At 68.4% G+C, this 16,734-nt stretch overlaps 2 protein-coding genes across 4 annotated transcripts; one reads left to right on the forward strand and one right to left on the reverse strand.

The window, feature by feature from the left end:
* Positions 1 to 10: 10 nt before the first annotated feature.
* Positions 11 to 5,823, reverse strand: SGSH (N-sulfoglucosamine sulfohydrolase). 3 transcript variants are annotated; one of them, XM_054708861.1, is made up of 8 exons: positions 5,677 to 5,823; positions 4,400 to 4,560; positions 3,761 to 3,866; positions 3,404 to 3,554; positions 2,952 to 3,108; positions 2,604 to 2,685; positions 1,980 to 2,183; positions 11 to 1,080 (listed from the first exon to the last, which is right to left on the reverse strand). In XM_054708861.1, the coding sequence occupies exons 1-8, from the start codon at positions 5,786 to 5,788 to the stop codon at positions 602 to 604; spliced, it is 1,452 nt and encodes a 483-aa protein (XP_054564836.1). In that variant the 5' UTR covers positions 5,789 to 5,823; the 3' UTR covers positions 11 to 601. The 3 variants fall into 3 exon arrangements, with proteins under 3 accessions (XP_054564836.1, XP_054564834.1, XP_054564837.1); XM_054708859.1 differs by having other exon boundaries at positions 738 to 1,358; XM_054708862.1 differs by having other exon boundaries at positions 1,009 to 1,358; positions 2,008 to 2,183.
* Positions 5,824 to 6,732: 909 nt separating this feature from the next.
* SLC26A11 (solute carrier family 26 member 11) lies at positions 6,733 to 16,367 on the forward strand. Its single transcript, XM_054709835.1, has 14 exons — positions 6,733 to 6,963; positions 7,411 to 7,603; positions 8,258 to 8,343; positions 8,723 to 8,802; positions 9,371 to 9,513; positions 9,816 to 9,991; positions 10,850 to 10,922; positions 11,147 to 11,433; positions 12,721 to 12,802; positions 13,058 to 13,185; positions 13,356 to 13,455; positions 13,825 to 13,958; positions 14,762 to 14,831; positions 15,610 to 16,367. The coding sequence occupies exons 1-14, from the start codon at positions 6,733 to 6,735 to the stop codon at positions 15,690 to 15,692; spliced, it is 1,866 nt and encodes a 621-aa protein (XP_054565810.1). The 3' UTR covers positions 15,693 to 16,367.
* Positions 16,368 to 16,734: the final 367 nt, after the last annotated feature.

Here is a 16,734-nt window from a genome sequence, read left to right on the forward strand (position 1 = left end):
TGTAAACAAGTTCAGAAACGGACTTGCGTGTTTTACTAAAATAAGCGTGTACAGTGTTCTGGCCTGTGGCTTACCCTCGCCCCCAGGAGGAAGCAGAAGGGGAGGGCGGGGTGACAGGAGCCCCCCATCGAGAGAGAGAGCGCCCTCCCGGGTTTCCCGGGCAGAGCCTCTGCTTCCACGCTGGGAGGGGAAGGGCCTGGAGCCTTCGGGCGCCGTCTGCGCTAGACCTGAGTCCTCCACAGAAGGGACCAGCGTGCAGACGGGACGGCATCGCGGGGCGCCTAAAGGATGGACACCCACAGGCTCACACCTGCTGCTCAGAGCCTGCAGGGAGCGGTCCCCCCGGAAACCAGCCCAGGGCCGGGGACTGGGCCCGGTGTCCCGTGTGTTCAGGGCCAGAGGTCAATAAACCAACACTGCTCCCAGAGGGGTCGGACCCGTCTCCACCCCCGTGGCGCACACAGCCCCTCATCTCCTCTCACGGGAAGGGCACGGACATCCGTGGCTTCAGAGAACGAGGGTCCCGGGACCCAACCGAGGAAACGACCCTGTGTCCACACCCGTCCTAGGTCGCCCTGGAACTCCTGTGCTGGGACACGGCTCAGACACAGGGTGGCGATGTCCCATGGCACGGTGGAGACGCGCCCTCTGTGCCCCTCCAGGCAGAGGCGGGAAGGAGGCCAGCACCAGAGAGCGCCCTCCTGGGCTGCACGGGAGGCGGCTGTGCCTGTGCCCGAGGCTGGCTGCGCCCTCCCTGGCAGGGGCGCGAGGACCGGGCCGGGGGAAGGCGCGTGCGGCTCACAGCTCGTTGTGCAGGGGCCGGCACTGGGGCGAGGGCCTCTCCTCCAGGACCCCATCGGGGGCGCACACCCAGGGGTCCTGGGTCTCCCACTGCCACTTGGCCAGCTGGGCCCGCAGCAGCTCCAGCGTCGGGGCGTAGCGCGGGTCGGCAGCCAGGTTCTGGGTCTCGCGGGGGTCGCGGCGGAGGTCGTAGAGCTCCCAGCGCTCCCGGTAGTAGTAGCCGTGCAGGTCCTTGTACCAGCGCGTGGGCCGGCCGGCCACCGTGCGGTTCAGCAGGTCCTGGAAGGTGGGCGACACGTAGAGGTCCTGGTCGATGGGGAAGGGCATCCTGAAGTGCAGGTTGTGTACCAGGCGCAGGGGCCCGCGCTGCACGGAGCGCATCGGGTAGAACATGGTGGCCTCGTGGTGGCTCTGGCTGCCGAAGACCGTGGTCCAGGCGGGCTCCGCGTCCAGCGCCGGCAGCAGAGACCGGCCAGTGAGCTGGACCGTCTTGGAGCCGAAGATGGCGTAGCGGGGGTAGGGGATGGAGAACCAGTCCAGCACGGTGGGCGTGAGGTCTGCGGGGAGGGAGCGCATCAGCACGCCCAGGCCGGCACGAGGCCCCGGGAAGGCCGAGGCGGAGCCTGGGGAGCTGGTGGGCCGCCTCTCGCCTCAGCCGCCAGCAGGGAGGCGCTCCGGCCGGCACCTGTCCCCGCGGCCTGCCCGCCCTCCCCTGTGCGTGACTGACGTTCAGGGTCCTTCTAAGACCCTCCGGACCAGTGAGGCGGCCCACCCGGCTCATCGGCTCCTGCTCCGAGCTGCGGCCACAGCGTTCCCACACGCGCTTTGGGGCCAAAGGGCCCGAGGGTGCTGCTGCCCTGACCCCTCAAAGCGGGGTCCCGGGGCCGCAGCATCGGTACCACCCGGGAAAACGTCGGAAACGCACTCTGAGGCCCAGCCCCGGCTACTGCGCCGGGACCTGGTGGGTATCTGGACAGCAAGCCTGCGCTCGGTGGGCTGGGGGGGGAGAAGTCTAGGTGGCGAGGCCCCGCCCGTGGGCCTTGGGCGGTTACTCACCTCTCAGCCTCGCCACGAGGCCGGGGGGAACCACGGAAGGGAGTGCTGCCAACAGCCCGGACGTGGAGTCCCCACACTTCTGCCCCCGCCGCCCTCCCCTTCCCGTAGGCGCAGGGCCGTACCGAGGAGGCTCACGTAGGCCTCGCTGACCTGGCCCCAGCGTCTCGGGTGCTCCGGGGACGACACCAGCAGGGGCTCGGCGGCGCCCGGCCAGTACAGGTTGGTCCTGCCGCTGGGGAAGGGGATGCCGTTGTCGGAGGTGAAGATCACCAGGGTGTCGTTCAGGACGCCGGCCGCCTGCAGCTCCTGCAGCACCAGCCCGACCCCTGCGGGCGCGGAGGGCACCGCTCAGGGCAGGCGGACACGGACCACTCCCTCCTCCCCACCCGGGGTGCGTGCCCTCCCTCGCTCCTTTACCAGCCGCTGGGCCCTGCGCTGTCCCTCCCACCAGCCTGGGCCTGGGCCTGGGCCTCTGCCCAGCACTCCGCCCCGCCCCGCCCCGGAGCTGGCGTGCAGGGCCTCCCCAGCCTTCCTCCCCACCTGCCCCACCCCCCCGGACACCGGCCCTCCCTCGGCACTTCCGGGTCACCCCACACAGCTGCCACCGCTGCCCTGTGTTTTCTGGAATCTCAGGTCTTCCCTGTGGCAGGGAAGGGCAGGGGCCGGAGACAGGAGTCCCTCCACACCCCCTGGTCCCAGGCTCCTGGCCCGCACGGGCACCCCCACGCCGGGGCTTCCTGGCCCACCTTGGTCCATGCGGCTGATGGTGGTGTACTGAGCGGCCAGGTCAGCCCGGGCTGCCGGGGTGTCGGGGACGAAGTAAGGCACCTGAGGCAGGTGGGTGGAAAGTCCATGTGAGCCGAGAGGCCGGGACCTGTCCAGCCCTGATCAGGGCAGGGGCGGTGCGGCCTCCTCCCGGGCTGAATCCTCCTCCTGGGAACGGGTCAGCCCCCATCCACGTTGCTGGGTGCGTCACCCGTGCCCTCGCTTCTCTCTGCAGGCCCCGCAGAGGCGACCTGGACCCAGGCCACAGGGCCACTTCCGAGCCAAGTCACACACCTGGGGCTGGGCTGCGAGCTCGCGGAGCCCCCTACCTGCACATCCTGGGGGTCGTAGACCTGTGGGGTCCAGTCTGGGATGCGCCCCATGCCGCTCTCCCCGTTGCCGAACTTCTCGCAGAAGGCCCCGTACTGGGGCTGGGAGTGCCCGCAGCGGTGGGGGTCGTGGAAGGCGACGTACAGGAAGAAGGGCCTGCGCGGGGCGGGGCCTCAGTGCCAGGGCCTGGTGTGCGACCCCGGGGAGCCCCTCCTTCAGGAAGGAGCCCCTCGGCTTCGCCTGCTCCCGTCACTGAGAGTCTCCTGCGAGCCTCACGGCCTCAGTTTCCCCAGGGCCCTCTTCCTCTGACCAGGTTCACTTGAGTGTCTGGAACCTTCTCCCCTACCCCACTCCACTGTCTGGAGGATCCTCTCAAGTAAAGGTTCTGGGGTGCGTCCCATGCTTACCGCCCGGGTCTGGCCTGAGGGTGGGGAGGGGCGGGCCCCCGCACCTGCTGTCGCCCGTCCGCAGGAACTCGCGGACCAGCAGCCGGATCCTGGTGATGTTGCGGCCCACCTGGAGCACTGAGTCCGTCTCCTCCGTGTGCGCGAAGTCGAAGGGGAACACGGCCTCCGGCCCCACGTGCTTCTTCCCGATGATGCCTGCGGGCGCGAGAGGCCATCACAGTCCCCAAGGCCTCCCAGCGCCCTCTGCGCCCTTCTCCGCCCAGCCCTGCCATGGCCTCGACGCAGGCTGCCCGGCCCCGGGCCCGGCCCGGAGACCCCGCCCTGGGGACCGTGCTCCGGCGGCCACCGGCTGAGGGAGGCTCGGGACGAGGCCAGCCTCCGCGCGTGCAGGAAGCCCTCACCTGTGCGCACGGCGGCGCGGCTGAGCAGCAGCGGCAGGCTCCGCACGCCCTCGAAGGAGCTGAAGTGGTGCACGCCCTGGTGCAGGCCGTACATCCCGTTCTGGTGCTGCGGCGGGGACACCGTGAGCGGGGGCGCGGGCCTGACAGCTCAGCACCCCGGCCCCTCGCGGCCGTTCAGCCCTCGGGCCAGCACTCGCCTCACCCCGCAGTGGTGCGTCAGCAGGAAACGGACGCCGGGGAGGAGGTGCCCCAGGCGGGCGGCTTTCGCTGTGCCCCCTCCGCTCGCCGGGACTGCCCCCTCCTGTGCGGGAGCTCACACCGGGGGACGGGACAGCGCAGGCCTGTTACCCGGCTGCTCTACGGTGTGAACTCGTGGGTGTTACCGCTCCGACCAGAAAGATGCCCGCTGATGGCGAAAGGACCCCTCACAGAGGCCCGCCCGCAGCGGCCTGTTAGCCGGCGAGTGTCTGCTCAGGCCACAGGCCCCGCCATGGAGGCGCCGCCGCACGCCTCCGCCTCGGGGACCACAGCTGCACCTGCTCACCAGAGGATGCCCGTGGGGAGCGGGGCGTGGAGGGTGAGCACCCTGGGGGGCAGGGAGGGCTCCCCTCCGCCAGGCCCTGCCTGCCCCGCCCTCACCTGGGGCAGGCCCGTGAGGAGGCTGGCGCGGCTGGGCGAGCAGCTGCTGACGGAGGTGAAGGCGTGGCGGAAGACCAGGCTGCGCCGGGCCAGGGCGTCCAGGTGCGGCGTGGCGATGGCGCTGTTGTTGTAGGCGCCGCTCTCGAAGCCCCCGTCGTCCGCTAGAAGGGGGGCCACGGACACGGTGAGCCGGGCTCAGGGGCAGCCACGTGTGGGAGGGAAGAGCTGGGTCCTGCGGCAGTGGCCTGGCCAGTGATGCCCAGGTGGGCAAGCTACCTAGGTGGGCATCACCAAGTGGGCATGATACCTGGGTGGGCATTTTACTCAGCAGGCAGGATACCCGAGTGGCAATGTTACCAGCCCAGTGTGAAAACCAGTGAGCATGTTAGCAGGCCGTACTCGGGTGGGCAGGGCGCTCGGGTGGGCAGGGAGCTGAGGTGGGCAGGGCGCTCGGGTGGGCAGGGCGCTCGGGTGGGCAGGGAGCTGAGGTGGGCAGGGCGCTCGGGTGGGCAGGGCGCTCGGGTGGGCAGGGCGCTGAGGTGGGCAGGGCGCTGAGGTGGGCAGGGCGCTCGGGTGGGCACGTCAGCAGGCAGGTGTGGTGGGGCAGCACTGGGCTTGGCACAAGGACGTGGGCCCGTGGGCAGGGCTCCACTGGTGTCCCTGGGTGGGTGAGGGAGCCCCCAGAGGAGAGCTGCAGGTTACAGCGCGCGGAGGCCGGGCCACAGACCACAGGGCTAATCAGAGCGGCCTGGCCCAGGGCCAGCCCTCAGCCAGGGGCGGGGCTGCCTTGTGACAGCCAGGCCGCCACCCAAACAGGAAGTCTCCGAAGTGTCCCAACAGCAGCGGGCTAGGAGATTGGGGGGGGGGGGGGGACTGAGGGAGAGGGGTGGTGGGGGGAGCAGAGCTGACCCTCAGAGCTCGGGGGTCAGAGAAGCCGCTGGGGAGACCGGAGCCCCAGGGCACGTTGGCCTCTGGGGATGTGGGCATCCGCCCCTCTCTGGCATCCCCGTGGGATCTGTGGACCCGGAGGTCGGGGCTCTGGACACGGGAGGGGTGCAGGGTCAGGCGCCGGAGGAGTGGGGGGCTGAATGCGGGGGATCCCAGCAGACCCCGCAGTCAGCGAGACCGCCCGCCTCCCTCTCGAGGAGCGACCACGAGGTCTGGGGCAGCAGCGGGCGATGGGCGGGTGGCAGCGAGGCTGCGGGCGGCGGGGGCAGCGCTGACCGCTGCTGGGGGGCGGCGGCGGGGCGGGGGGCGGCGGGGCGAGGCGCACTCACCCAGGATCAGCAGCACGTGGCGGGGGCGCGCCCGGTGCGCGCGGCACAGCCCCAGGGCGAGCAGCAGCGCCCAGCAGACCGGCCCGGGGCGGCGCACGGCGGCAGCACCCATTCTCTCTCCCGGTCCGTTCCCGGTCCCGGTCCTCCCCGCCCCGAGTCACGTGATGCCACCGCCGCCCCGCCGGTCACGAGGCTCCGGCTCCGCCCACGTCCCGCGGCCGGGCAGGTCTGCGACCCGCGGGGCGACGTGGGGTGAGTCCGCGGTGGGCGGGGTGGGCGAGCTGGTGCGGGCACCTCCCGCGGGGACCCCCGCCCCCCACCGGCCGCGTCCCTTCCCAGGTTCCTGCCGCCTTTGGTCTCGCTGGGGCCGGAGTGGGGGCCTCACTCTTAGACGCCGGGGCCGGGGCAGGGGCTTCGGGTGGGGGCGGGGTGGTCCTGGAGGGAGCTGTGCACTTGGAGTTAGAGGAGGGGCCTCTGGCATTTGCCAGAACCAGCTGGAACTCTTGGGGCCCCTCTAGGGGTGCGAATGCCACAGGTGGGGGTTGGGGCAGCGCGCAGCCTCAGGATGGGAGACGCCCCCCTCAGCCCAGCGGCAGCCCCCTGAGTGGGAAAGCCTGGGCCTCAGGGCCTCCTGCCCCCTCCGCCCGCCTCTCCTGCCAGCAGGCTCCTGGGGCGGGAAGTGAGAAAGAAGGCTCCCCAGGCCAGCCCTGAGTGGTGTTTATTTAGGCTTCTCACTGAGAAACGCTTTTCTGTTCTTCCCAGCAAGCGCCCTGCAGGGAGGGGGCGATTCCAGGGAGAGCATGGGGGAAGGAATGGGGGGGGGAAGGAATGGGGGGGGAAGGAATGGGGTGGAGAGGGGTGCTGGGCAGGGATGTCGCCCTCGCCGCCCCCTCCCCTTCCTGTGAGACAGGCCCCTGTGGGCACTCAGAGCCCCGTGTGGCTGAAACGCTGAGGGCGGGGGAGATGGACTGTCTCTCCCGACGCCCTGGACCCTCGCCCTGTGACCCGGTTCTTCGAAGCCCGTGCCCTGACTGTGCCCCCCACGCCCACACAGGCATGGCGTCTGGGAAGGCGATGGAGCAGGCCATGCCCTGGCCCCCCCACCCGGCCCCCAGGGCCCGCAGCTGCCCCCCTGCCGCCCTGCGGAGGTGGCTGCCCCTCCTGGCCTGGCTGCCCCACTACTCCACGCAGTGGCTGAGGATGGACCTCGTGGCGGGGCTCTCGGTCGCGCTCACGGTCATCCCCCAGGCGCTGGCCTACGCCGAGGTGGCTGGACTCCCTCCCCAGGTGAGGTGTCTGCCCGCTGTCCCCACATCCCGCCCCGCCTGCCCCCTCTCTGGGCCTCAGTGCCCGCAGGAAGCAGAGCAGAAAAGCCTGGTGTTGCCCCCAGACCGGGGGTGGGGGGGTGGGGGACACCCCGGGCTCAGCCCCGTGGGACCGGCAAGTCTAGAGCCTGCGACTGCCCTTGGGCGCCTCACATGGCCGCGCGGCACCAGCAGGTCCTGGGCTGCCCGTGGGCCGGCGGATGGCTCCGGAAGAGCGGTTCCGACTCGGACCCGGACACAAGCCCAGGCGCTGGTGCTCGTAGGCGGCTGGGAAAGGCCCCTCGCTGTGGCGGCTGAGAGGGTAGCCACGGCGCCCCCGGGCCCTGCGCTCAGACACGGCCACCGGGGACCCCGTGACCCCGTGACCCCGTGACGCGCCTCCTGGTGCTCATCGCTCTCTCCCCGACAGTACGGCCTCTACTCCGCCTTCGTGGGGTGCTTCGTGTACGTCTTCCTGGGTACCTCTCGCGACGTGACGCTGGGCCCCACGGCCATCATGTCCCTCCTGGTCTCCTCCTACACCTTCCGTGAGCCTGCCTACGCCGTGCTGCTCGCCTTCCTGTCCGGCTGCGTCCAGCTAGCCATGCGGTTCCTGTGCCTGGGTGAGGCTCCGGGCCTTCCTGCGGGGGGCTGCGGGGGGGTGGGGGGCTGCGGTTCTCTTCCTGGGCAACCAACTGCGGCACCTGTCTCCCGGGCGCCCTGCCCTCCACAGTGGGAGATACATGTTCCTATTGACGTCAGAGAGGAAGGGAGAGGGAGAGGGAGCGAGAGAAACACCAATGATGAGAGCATCATGGAGCGGCTGCCTCCTGCACGCCCCCCACTGGGGATGGAGCCCGCAACCTGGGCCTGTGCCCTGACCGGGAATGGAACCCTGACCTCCTGGTTCATGAGTCAGCGCTCAACCCTGAGCCACGTGGCCGGGCTGCTCTCAACACTTCCTTGGCCTTTCAGGGGCTGTCCGTGTGAGGGTCCGTGTGAGGGTCCGTGTGAGGGTGGGTGGGGCACCCTGGGCACCCTCAGCCCCCCGCACTGCCCTATTCTGCTTAGGAGCCAGGCTGCTTGGAGAAGGGCCCAAGGCCTCAGACCCTAGCCGGGCGCCTGCTCTCCAAACCTGCCAACTGGTGTGCACCCACCAGACTTAGCCCCGTCCCACCCTCACCCCCTCTCCCAGCCCACGTCCCCACCTCCACCCCCAGCCCCCGCCTCCATGCACCGGCCTCCGGAACCGGCTCAGTGTCCCCCTTGGCTGCCAGGGTTCCTGCTGGACTTCGTCTCCTGCCCCGTCATCAAAGGTTTCACCTCCGCTGCTGCCGTCACCATTGGCGTCGGGCAGATCAAGGTAAGCCCGAGGGATGGACACGGCCTTGGGCCAATGCTGGTGGAGTCTGTGTGGGGGGGGCGGGCTGCTCAGTGACGGACACGGTTGCAAGCCAATTGCCACAGGGCCTGCTTGATGGGCGAGGTGGGACAACGGGTCTCCTTGCCTTGCGGTCCTCCAGATTGGTTTTCCCGGGATGTGAAAACAGTGGGCAGGGGCGTGTCATTGACCCGAAGGCTGTGAAATGCCCTCTCCTGGGGTTCACTTTGATCCGTCTTTGGGGAGTGGGCATGGGCAGATGGTCCCTGGGGCCATGAGATGTGTCCCCAGGAAGGCCCCCCGTGGGCGGGGCCTCGGGCCTCACTGGGGAAGGGCGTCTAACCAGTGCCTCTTGGACCAGAACCTGCTGGGACTGCAGCGCGTCCCCAGACAGTTCTTCCTGCAGCTGTATCACACCTTCCGCAGCCTCGGGGAGACCAGGTAGCCTGCTTGCCTCTCTCTGCCCCGCCCCCCATAGGGAAGCCCCCCCCACACCCTGCTCCTGACCCCCCTCCTCCACTCGGGCCTTGCTGCTCAAACAGGGTTCCCTAGGGCAGCGCTGTCAGCCTCACTGGGAGCCCAGAGCTGCTGAGTCAGCCAGGGGCATGTGCAAGGGGTCAGAGGTGGTCGGTGTGGCCTCTTGGGGGGAGCGGTGGGAAGAGACGGTGAGATGGAGAAGGACCAGGCCCGCTCTGTGCGGAGGGGCGCAGGTGAGAGGACAACAGGAGGTGCTCCCCGCTGAGTCCAGCTGGGAGCCGGGACCCTCTGGCGGGAGCAGGGAAGGAGTGATGTGCGGGGCGGCGGGGAGCAGGCTGAGGCTGGAGGCACGGGAGGCGCTGTGGCCGTCCTCTCCTCCCTTTCTGAGGGGCCTCGGGGCTGATCCCCGGAAGCGCAAAGAGCCACGAGAGGTTTCCGGCCGGCGGGCACCTGTGGGCCAGGGCGCTTGCCGCTGGCCGGTCGGCGGTGACAGCGGTGACAGCGGTGGCGGCGTCTGTCCGTCTGTCCACAGGGTGGGCGATGCCGTGCTGGGCCTGGTCTGCCTGCTGCTGCTGCTGCTGCTGCGGCTGATGCGGGCCCACATGCCCCCCGTGCCCCCCAACACACCCCCCGGAGTGCGGCTCAGCCTCGGGCTGGTCTGGACGGCCACGACCGGTGAGGGCCTTGTGGAGGCCAGTCCCGCAGCTGGGCCCCACCACCCGGACAGGCGCCGGGGGGGCGGGGGTGCTGGGGGGGCCACCCTGGAGCTTCTCCCTCCCCGTCCGGGCGTGGCTCGGCGGGACTTTAAGCTCCTCGCTGGTCCTGCTGTGCAGTGGGGTGGAGGGCACGGCTTTGCCTTGGGGGTTTTCCACCCGCACCCTGTCCCCAGGGTGGAGCATGAGGGGTGTGGCTGGGCGGCTCCCGCTCCTTACCCAGAGGCGCTAGCTTTCCTACGGGCCTCCCCTCCTTCCGCGCAGCCCGCAACGCCCTGGTGGTGTCCGGCGCCGCCCTGATGGCCTACTCCTGCGACGTGGCCGGCTACCGGCCTTTCGTCCTCACTGGGGAGATAGTCCAGGGGCTCCCTGCGGTGCGGGTCCCCCCCTTCTCACTGACCACGGCCAACGGGACGGTCTCCTTCTCCCAGATGGTCCAGGTGGGTAGGGAGGGAGCGGGCCCGCCTGGCTGGGCCGCAGGGGCCTCGGGGCCTGGTTCTTCCCCTAAGGCACCGCTGGTGGCAGGGAGCTCTGAGCTCGGCGGGACTGCCCTGTCCTCGGGAAGGGGTGTCTGTGGGGGCAGGGACAGGCAGGGGAGAGTTCCAGATCGGGCGCAGCCTCAGGGCCGCACGTTTGTTTTTCCGCCTCGTGCACACGGTGGCAGAGTGAGCTGCGTCCGCACCCGGCGTGTGCGAGCTCACAGCGCTGCGGCCGAGTGCGCGTGCCTGCGGGAGCGGTGTCTGCTCTGGCTTCCCAAAGCAGGGTTCCAAGATACCCCCCCCCCCCAAGCCAAACGAAACGAAAACAAAACAAAACAAAAAGATCATCACAAACACAAACTGAAGGAAGCCGGGGTCGGACCCGTGACAAACCGACGGTGGTGTGACCCTGAGCGGGGGCGGCATCGGGAGGGGACGCCCCTTTTCTTGAAAGCCTGTGTTGGCTCCGGGTGTATGCTTCCCTTCTGCCCTACTCAGCCCCTTCCTGCCCTTTGTCTTTTATTATTATTATTTTTAAATGTTTATGGATTTCAGAGATGAAGGGAGAGGGAGAGAGAGAGAAACATCCATGATGAGAGAGAATCATTCATCAGCTGCCTCCTGCACGCCCCCCACTGGGGATGTGCCCGGAACCCAGGCGTGTGCCCTGCCCGGAACCGAACCGGCAGCCTCTTGGTTCGTAGGTAGATGATCAACCGCGGAGCCGCACCAGCCGGCGGGAGAGGGGAGCCCTAGGAACGGACATTCCTGAGGGTCCTTTCCTGCCCTGCGGGTCCCTCACCCTCCCCCTCCCCTCAGGACATGGGGGCCGGGCTGGCCGTGGTGCCGCTGATGGGCCTGCTGGAGAGCATCGCCGTGGCCAAGGCCTTCGGTAAGATGCCGCCAGCCTCGCTCGCCGGCTTCCATCTGAAACCCACAGTCATGCACCGCGTGCACCTGAGCGTACACGTGTGTTTCACATGTGTTTACATTTATGTTTGCGCCTCCAGACCGAGTGCTGTAGGCGGGAACGTGTGGCCTGTTTTTCCGTCTCATGAACGTTTTCCTAGTGAGGTCTTCTCTGTGGTGACGGGTTTTATCGTTCCTTCTCTTCAGCGTCTCAGAATCACTACCGCATCGACGCCAACCAGGAGCTGCTGTCCATCGGTGAGGCCGCGTCGGGCGCGTCTCCGCCCCGTGGAGTTGGGCCGATGGTGGTGATGCCCGTCCGGGAGGTGTTAGCGCGGCTCGTTTCCTCTGTCTTCACTCGGTCCGCCACCTCCGCCTGTTCTCCATGCCGCGCGCCTTCCCTCCCGGTGACCCTCTCCCGCTTGGTGCGCAGGCCTGACCAACGTCCTGGGCTCCTTCTTCTCCTCCTTCCCGGTCACCGGCAGCTTCGGGCGGTGAGTGCCGCCCTGCTTGTCCGAGTCCCTGGGAGGTCCCAGCCAAGGCCGAGGGTCCTGTCGGCTCCCAGATCAGCTTCCCTGGGGGCGGCCGGCGGCCGGGAAGGGCTTCCATGGACAGGCGCGCACAGCAGGTTGCATCCCAAGGGGCGCAGCTGGCACGGGGCGCGGTTCGGCGTTGGGGGGTGGACGAGGGAGCCCTGTGCTGCTGGGCTCGGCTGCGGGTGGAGAGCTCCTGCATCGGGTGTGGGTGCGGGGCTCCCAGCAGGCCGCGCGGCTGAGCCAGGAAGGAGGCCTGTTCCCGCCAGGCCCGCCCCAGGAGCCCCCAGAGGGTGTGGTGTCCGCCCGGGTGCTTGTGCTCACGGGATGCACCCACGTGTACTGTGTGTGGGTTCAGTGGGACCCCCACCTGACAGCTCCATCAGTTTTTCTCTGTAAAATCAGCACCCCCACCCTTCCCCAGGGCCTGGAGCCCCGGGGGGGGCGTGTTACCGGGCAGACCCGCCCAACCAGTGCCAGCGGTGGCAGCTCCAGCCCCCGCCGCCGATGCCTCGCTCAGGAGGCCCGGAGCCGAGGGCAGGGGCTGGCAGCGTGGCTTCTCCCGGGGCCGCGCTCGTGGCTGGCAGGTGCCATCTCGCTGCGTCCCCCACGTGGTCGTCCCTGTGTCCGTCCTGGCGTGTCTGTCATGACCTGTCTCCTTAGAAGGACAGCAGTCGGTTGAGTCGCCTAGCTTAGCGGGCTCAGCCCTCACGGCCTCTGCGGGCGCGGCCGCCTGCGCAGGCTCGGGGAGGGCACCGCAGCCAGTGGGAGGCGGATCGCTGTGCCCTGGGGTGGTTCCCCTTTGCTGAGGGGACCCCAAAGCTCCCTTGTGCTCCTAAGCCTCGGGGGCAGCCCTGTCCCCGGAGACCAGCTGCCCGTGTGGACCCACTCCCCGTGCTCTGGCCGCCACTGATGGCCTCCATGTCGCCTTCAGGACGGCTGTGAACGCCCAGTCAGGGGTGTGCACCCCTGCGGGGGGCCTGGTGACAGGTGAGCCCCCACACACTGCACCCCCGTGTGCTGAGGCCGTGACATGGGAGGAAGGGGCGGGAGGACCACGGTGCAGGCGGCCTGGCTCCCCCTGCGTCCCGGGTGGCGGGCTCCCCCTGCGTCCCGGGTGGCGGGCTCCCCTGCGTCCCGGGTGGGCTCAGGCCCCGGTCAGTGGTGCCCCCTCGCCCCCTCCCCACAGGGGTTCTGGTGCTGCTGTCGCTGGGCTACCTGACCTCGCTCTTCTACTACATCCCCAAGGCCGCGCTGGCGGCCGTCATCATCATGGCCGTGGCCCCGCTGCTGGACGCCGGGATCGCCCGGACGCTGTGGCGCGTGAGGAGTATGTGGCTCCTCGTCTGTCAGCGCGAGGTCCCCGCTGCCCCCCCATCCCCTCCGACCACAGCGCCGCTGGAGCTGGAGGCTCACGGGGTTCTGGGAGGTGTCACCCCGGGGTCAGGGGTCAGGCTGCCTCCTCCAGATCCTCAGGCCCCCAGAGTGCCTTCAGCCCCTGCAGGGGTGCGGGGTCTCCCCTCCTCCTGCCCTCCCCCCGACCTGACACCTGCCGGAGGAGGCCTCAGCGCACCCCTCTCACCAGGGCTGGACCTGCTGCCCCTGAGCGTGACCTTCCTGCTCTGCTTCTGGGAGGTGCAGTATGGCATCCTGGCGGGCACGCTGGTGTCCCTGCTGATCCTGCTGCGCTCCGTGGCCAGGCCCGGCATGCAGGTACCGCCGCCCGCAGGCCCGGCTCTGCGTCTGGAGCCTCCTGTGTGCTTGTGGCGGCGGGAGGGACCACGGCTCCGCTGCGCGGGAGGGGGGGAGGGGGGGGGAACGGGGCAGTGAGGGCTCGTGCGGCTCTGCCCCTCCCCCAGCCTGGCCCGCTGCCCCTGTGCCAGGTGTCCGAGTGGCCGGTGCTGGTGGTACAGCCGGCCGGCGGCCTGCACTTCCCCGCCATCGAGGCCCTGCGCGAGGCAGTGGAGAGCCGCGCCCTGGGAGGTACGTGGGCCAGGCAGGGATGGCTGCGTGTGACCCCCGAGCTCCCTGTGTCCCCTCCCCCACAGCCTCCTCCCGGGGCCCCAGGCCCTGCCCTCCGTCAGGGAGGAGGTGTGGGCATCCCAGTGGCGTCCCCCGGTCCTAGCCCCCTCACTCCCGGCGCCCAGCGAGGGTGGCGTTTCCCTAGCATTGTCCTGAGCGCCTGCGCCCTCTGGACGTGGTGTTTGGGGGGAAGGGGCCGGTTCTCCCTCAGAGGGAAGCTGCTGTTGTCGGCGGGCCCCCGGGCCCCTCCCGCCAGGCCCGAGCTGTCCATGGCCCTGCCACGCCCGTGACTCGTCCTCGCGGTGTGACTGCCCGCGCCTGTCCCCACAGCGTCCCCGCCGCGCAGCGCGGTCCTGGAGTGCAGCCATGTCTGCAGCCTCGACTACACGGTGGTGCTGGGGCTCCGGGAGCTGCTGGAGGACTTCCGGCGGCGGGACCTCACCCTCGTCCTCGTTGGCCTGCAGGTGGGCGTCCCAAACAGCCAGCACCTGCCGCGCTCAGCAACCCTGAGGCCGGGTTATCACTCCTCATGTCGGGATGAGGGCGTTGAGGCCCAGAGAGGCTGAGTAACCTGCCCAAGGCCACACAGCAAGGATGGCGGCCACGCATCCCACTCAGGCATCTGGCCTCAGGGCTTTGCACATGATTGTTAGGTTCTGTGTCATGTTTGCAAGGCACTTCTGTGTCCTTTGTGCTTACTTAGAAACATTTTTCTTTTCTTAAAATACATTTTCACTAGAGGCCCAGTGCACGAAATTCATGCACTGGGAGGGTCCCTAGCGGCTGCCAGCCACCGGCCGGGGCCTCCCTCCCTTCCCCCGGCTGGCCCTGCGCCCTGGTTGAACTTCCAGTCAAGGGAGCAATTTGCAAACTACGCTTTTATTACATAGGATTGATTTCAGAGAGGAAGGAAGAGGGAGAGAGAGAAACATCAATGATGAGAATCATTGATTGGCTGCCTCCTGCACGCCCCCTACTGGAAGTTGAGCCCACAGCCGGAGCATGTGCCCTGACCTGGAATTGAACCATGACCTCCTGGTTCATAGGTCGATGCTCAACCAGTGAGCATGCCAGCCTTTCTCTTAATACCGTCCCCGTCCCCATCCCCGGGGTCCTGGTCTGTGCTCCGTCTCCCTGAGGGGGAGTGGTACCCACCCGGGGACTGGGAGAGAGACCGTGCTCGCCTGAGGGCGCCGGCGGCCTGCCCTGTGGCCACAGCGTGGCGTCCCCCCCTGACCCCCCTGGCGCTGACCTCTCCGTCCCGCAGGAGCCCGTGCGCCGCGTCCTGCTGTCCGCTGACCTGAGGGCCCCGCACTTCCCCAGCCTGCAGGAGGCAGGTGGGTGCGGCGAGGGCACCGTGGACTCGGGGCTCGGACGCTGCGTCTGGTTGTGGGGCGCGAGGGTGGGGGACGTAGGGCCCTCGGGGCGGGGTTCTGTTTTTTGGGGCGTGTCTCAGGCTGAGGCACGCTGGCACAAGGAGTCGCAGGTCGTGGACTCCGGTTCGGCTCTGACGAGCCTGCAGGGCGCCAGCGGGCGCAGGAGGCTGTCACTCCGAGCTGCCCTGCCTCTCGCCGCCCTTTCGTCTCGAGCACCACGGAAGGCCCAGGACCCGGTCGTGTCTGGTTTCTCGGCTCCGTGTGGCACCGAGACGGCTCTGTTGTTGCCGGAATGAGCAGCACTGAGGCCCCTCCATGGGAGGGGGGCTGCGGGGAGGGGCGGGGATGACAGGCAGGCGCAGCCTCCAATCAGAAAGGGCCGCTGTGGTGCCGAAGGGGTTGCCGCCCAGGGATCCTGAAATGAGTGAGGCCTTTAACCCCATTCTGTGAGCTGACCCCGTCTCACTGGTGCTTGCTTAGCGCTTAAAAATGTTGTGTGCGTTTGTTTTTTAAAATATATTTTTATTGACTTTAGAGAGGAAGGGAGAGGGAGAGATAGAAACATCAATGAGAGAGAATCATGGGTCAGTTGCCTCCTGCACACTCCCTACTGGGCATCGAGCCCACAACCCGGGCACGTGCCCTGATTGGGAATCGAACCAGGACCTCCTGGTTCATAGGTCAACGCTCAACCACTGAGCCACGCTGGCCGGGCAAAAAAGTGTTGAATTTTCTGCAGAGAGATACCTGAGCCAGGAGCCGGGCACCCAGCCCCACAGTTTCAGCCACGACTCTGTCCCGGAGCCCTTGCTGCGCTGCTGAAGGCCGAGCGGCTGGGTTGGAGAGCCTCACAGAAGGTTCTCGTGTGAGGCCGGAGCTGCGCTGGCCGGAGGGTCTGAGGAAGCCGGAGCGGGGACCCGGAGGAAGGAGGGCACGGCCCCACTGGCTTCCCCCGGGCTGATGGAAGCTTGACCTCCTACCGACCTGGGGCAGAGCCCTTGTTTGGAGAGAGACTTCCAGAAAGACAGATCCCAGGGTGTCAGCCTGGGCCAGGAATGGTCCCCGCAGCCCAGCACCTTCCTGGCTTGGGGGGGCATCTCCCCGGCGGTGCTAATCCCCCCCCCCCCCCCCCCGCCCCGTGCTGTTCTGGGAGGAACAGGTGTGCAGTAGCCTGGTGCCTGCTGAAGGGCGGGGAGGCTGGACTGCATTGTTACTGTCGCTGTTAATCCTCCTGGGAAGGTCTTTTTCCGTTGACTTTGGAGCAAGTGGAAGGGAAGGGGCGAGATGGAGAGAGAAACATCCCCTGAGAGAGACACATCGGCTGGCTGCCTTCCGCACGCACCCGACCCGGGCCAGGGCTGAGCCTGCAACCGAGCGACGTGCCTTTAATTGGAGTCCAACCGGGACCCTTCAGTCCTCAGGCTGACACTATCCACTGAGCCAAACCAGCCAGGGCACATTGCTGGTTGTTTTTTTTTAATTAAAGAAAAGTAATAGCCTTAATAGTTTTGTAACAATCAGATGCTCACTGTGAAAGCTACAGGAGCCATCTCCTGGCCCGTGTGGGTGAGCCCAGCGGGGCGGGGGGCGGGCAGAGGGAGGTGTGGGGGGTCCCCACCCTTCACGTCACACACATTAGAGGGAGCAGAGGGGGACGGGCGGCCTGGCGTGTCGCCGGCACTGAGTAGATAGTGGCTGCTGTTCTGGAGGGACCTGTGACGGGACGGCCCAGAGCCTGAGGCCACACGGGGTCCCCAGGAAAGGACCCGGTACTGTGGCACCGCTTTGGGAGAAGAAAGAGCTTTTATTGCAGAGCTGAGCGCGAGGAGACGGGGCGGCTCCAATCCCTCCCCATCCAGGGTTC

This window comes from Eptesicus fuscus, chromosome 20 (assembly GCF_027574615.1).
Source record: "Eptesicus fuscus isolate TK198812 chromosome 20, DD_ASM_mEF_20220401, whole genome shotgun sequence".
NCBI lineage: Eukaryota > Metazoa > Chordata > Mammalia > Chiroptera > Vespertilionidae > Eptesicus > Eptesicus fuscus.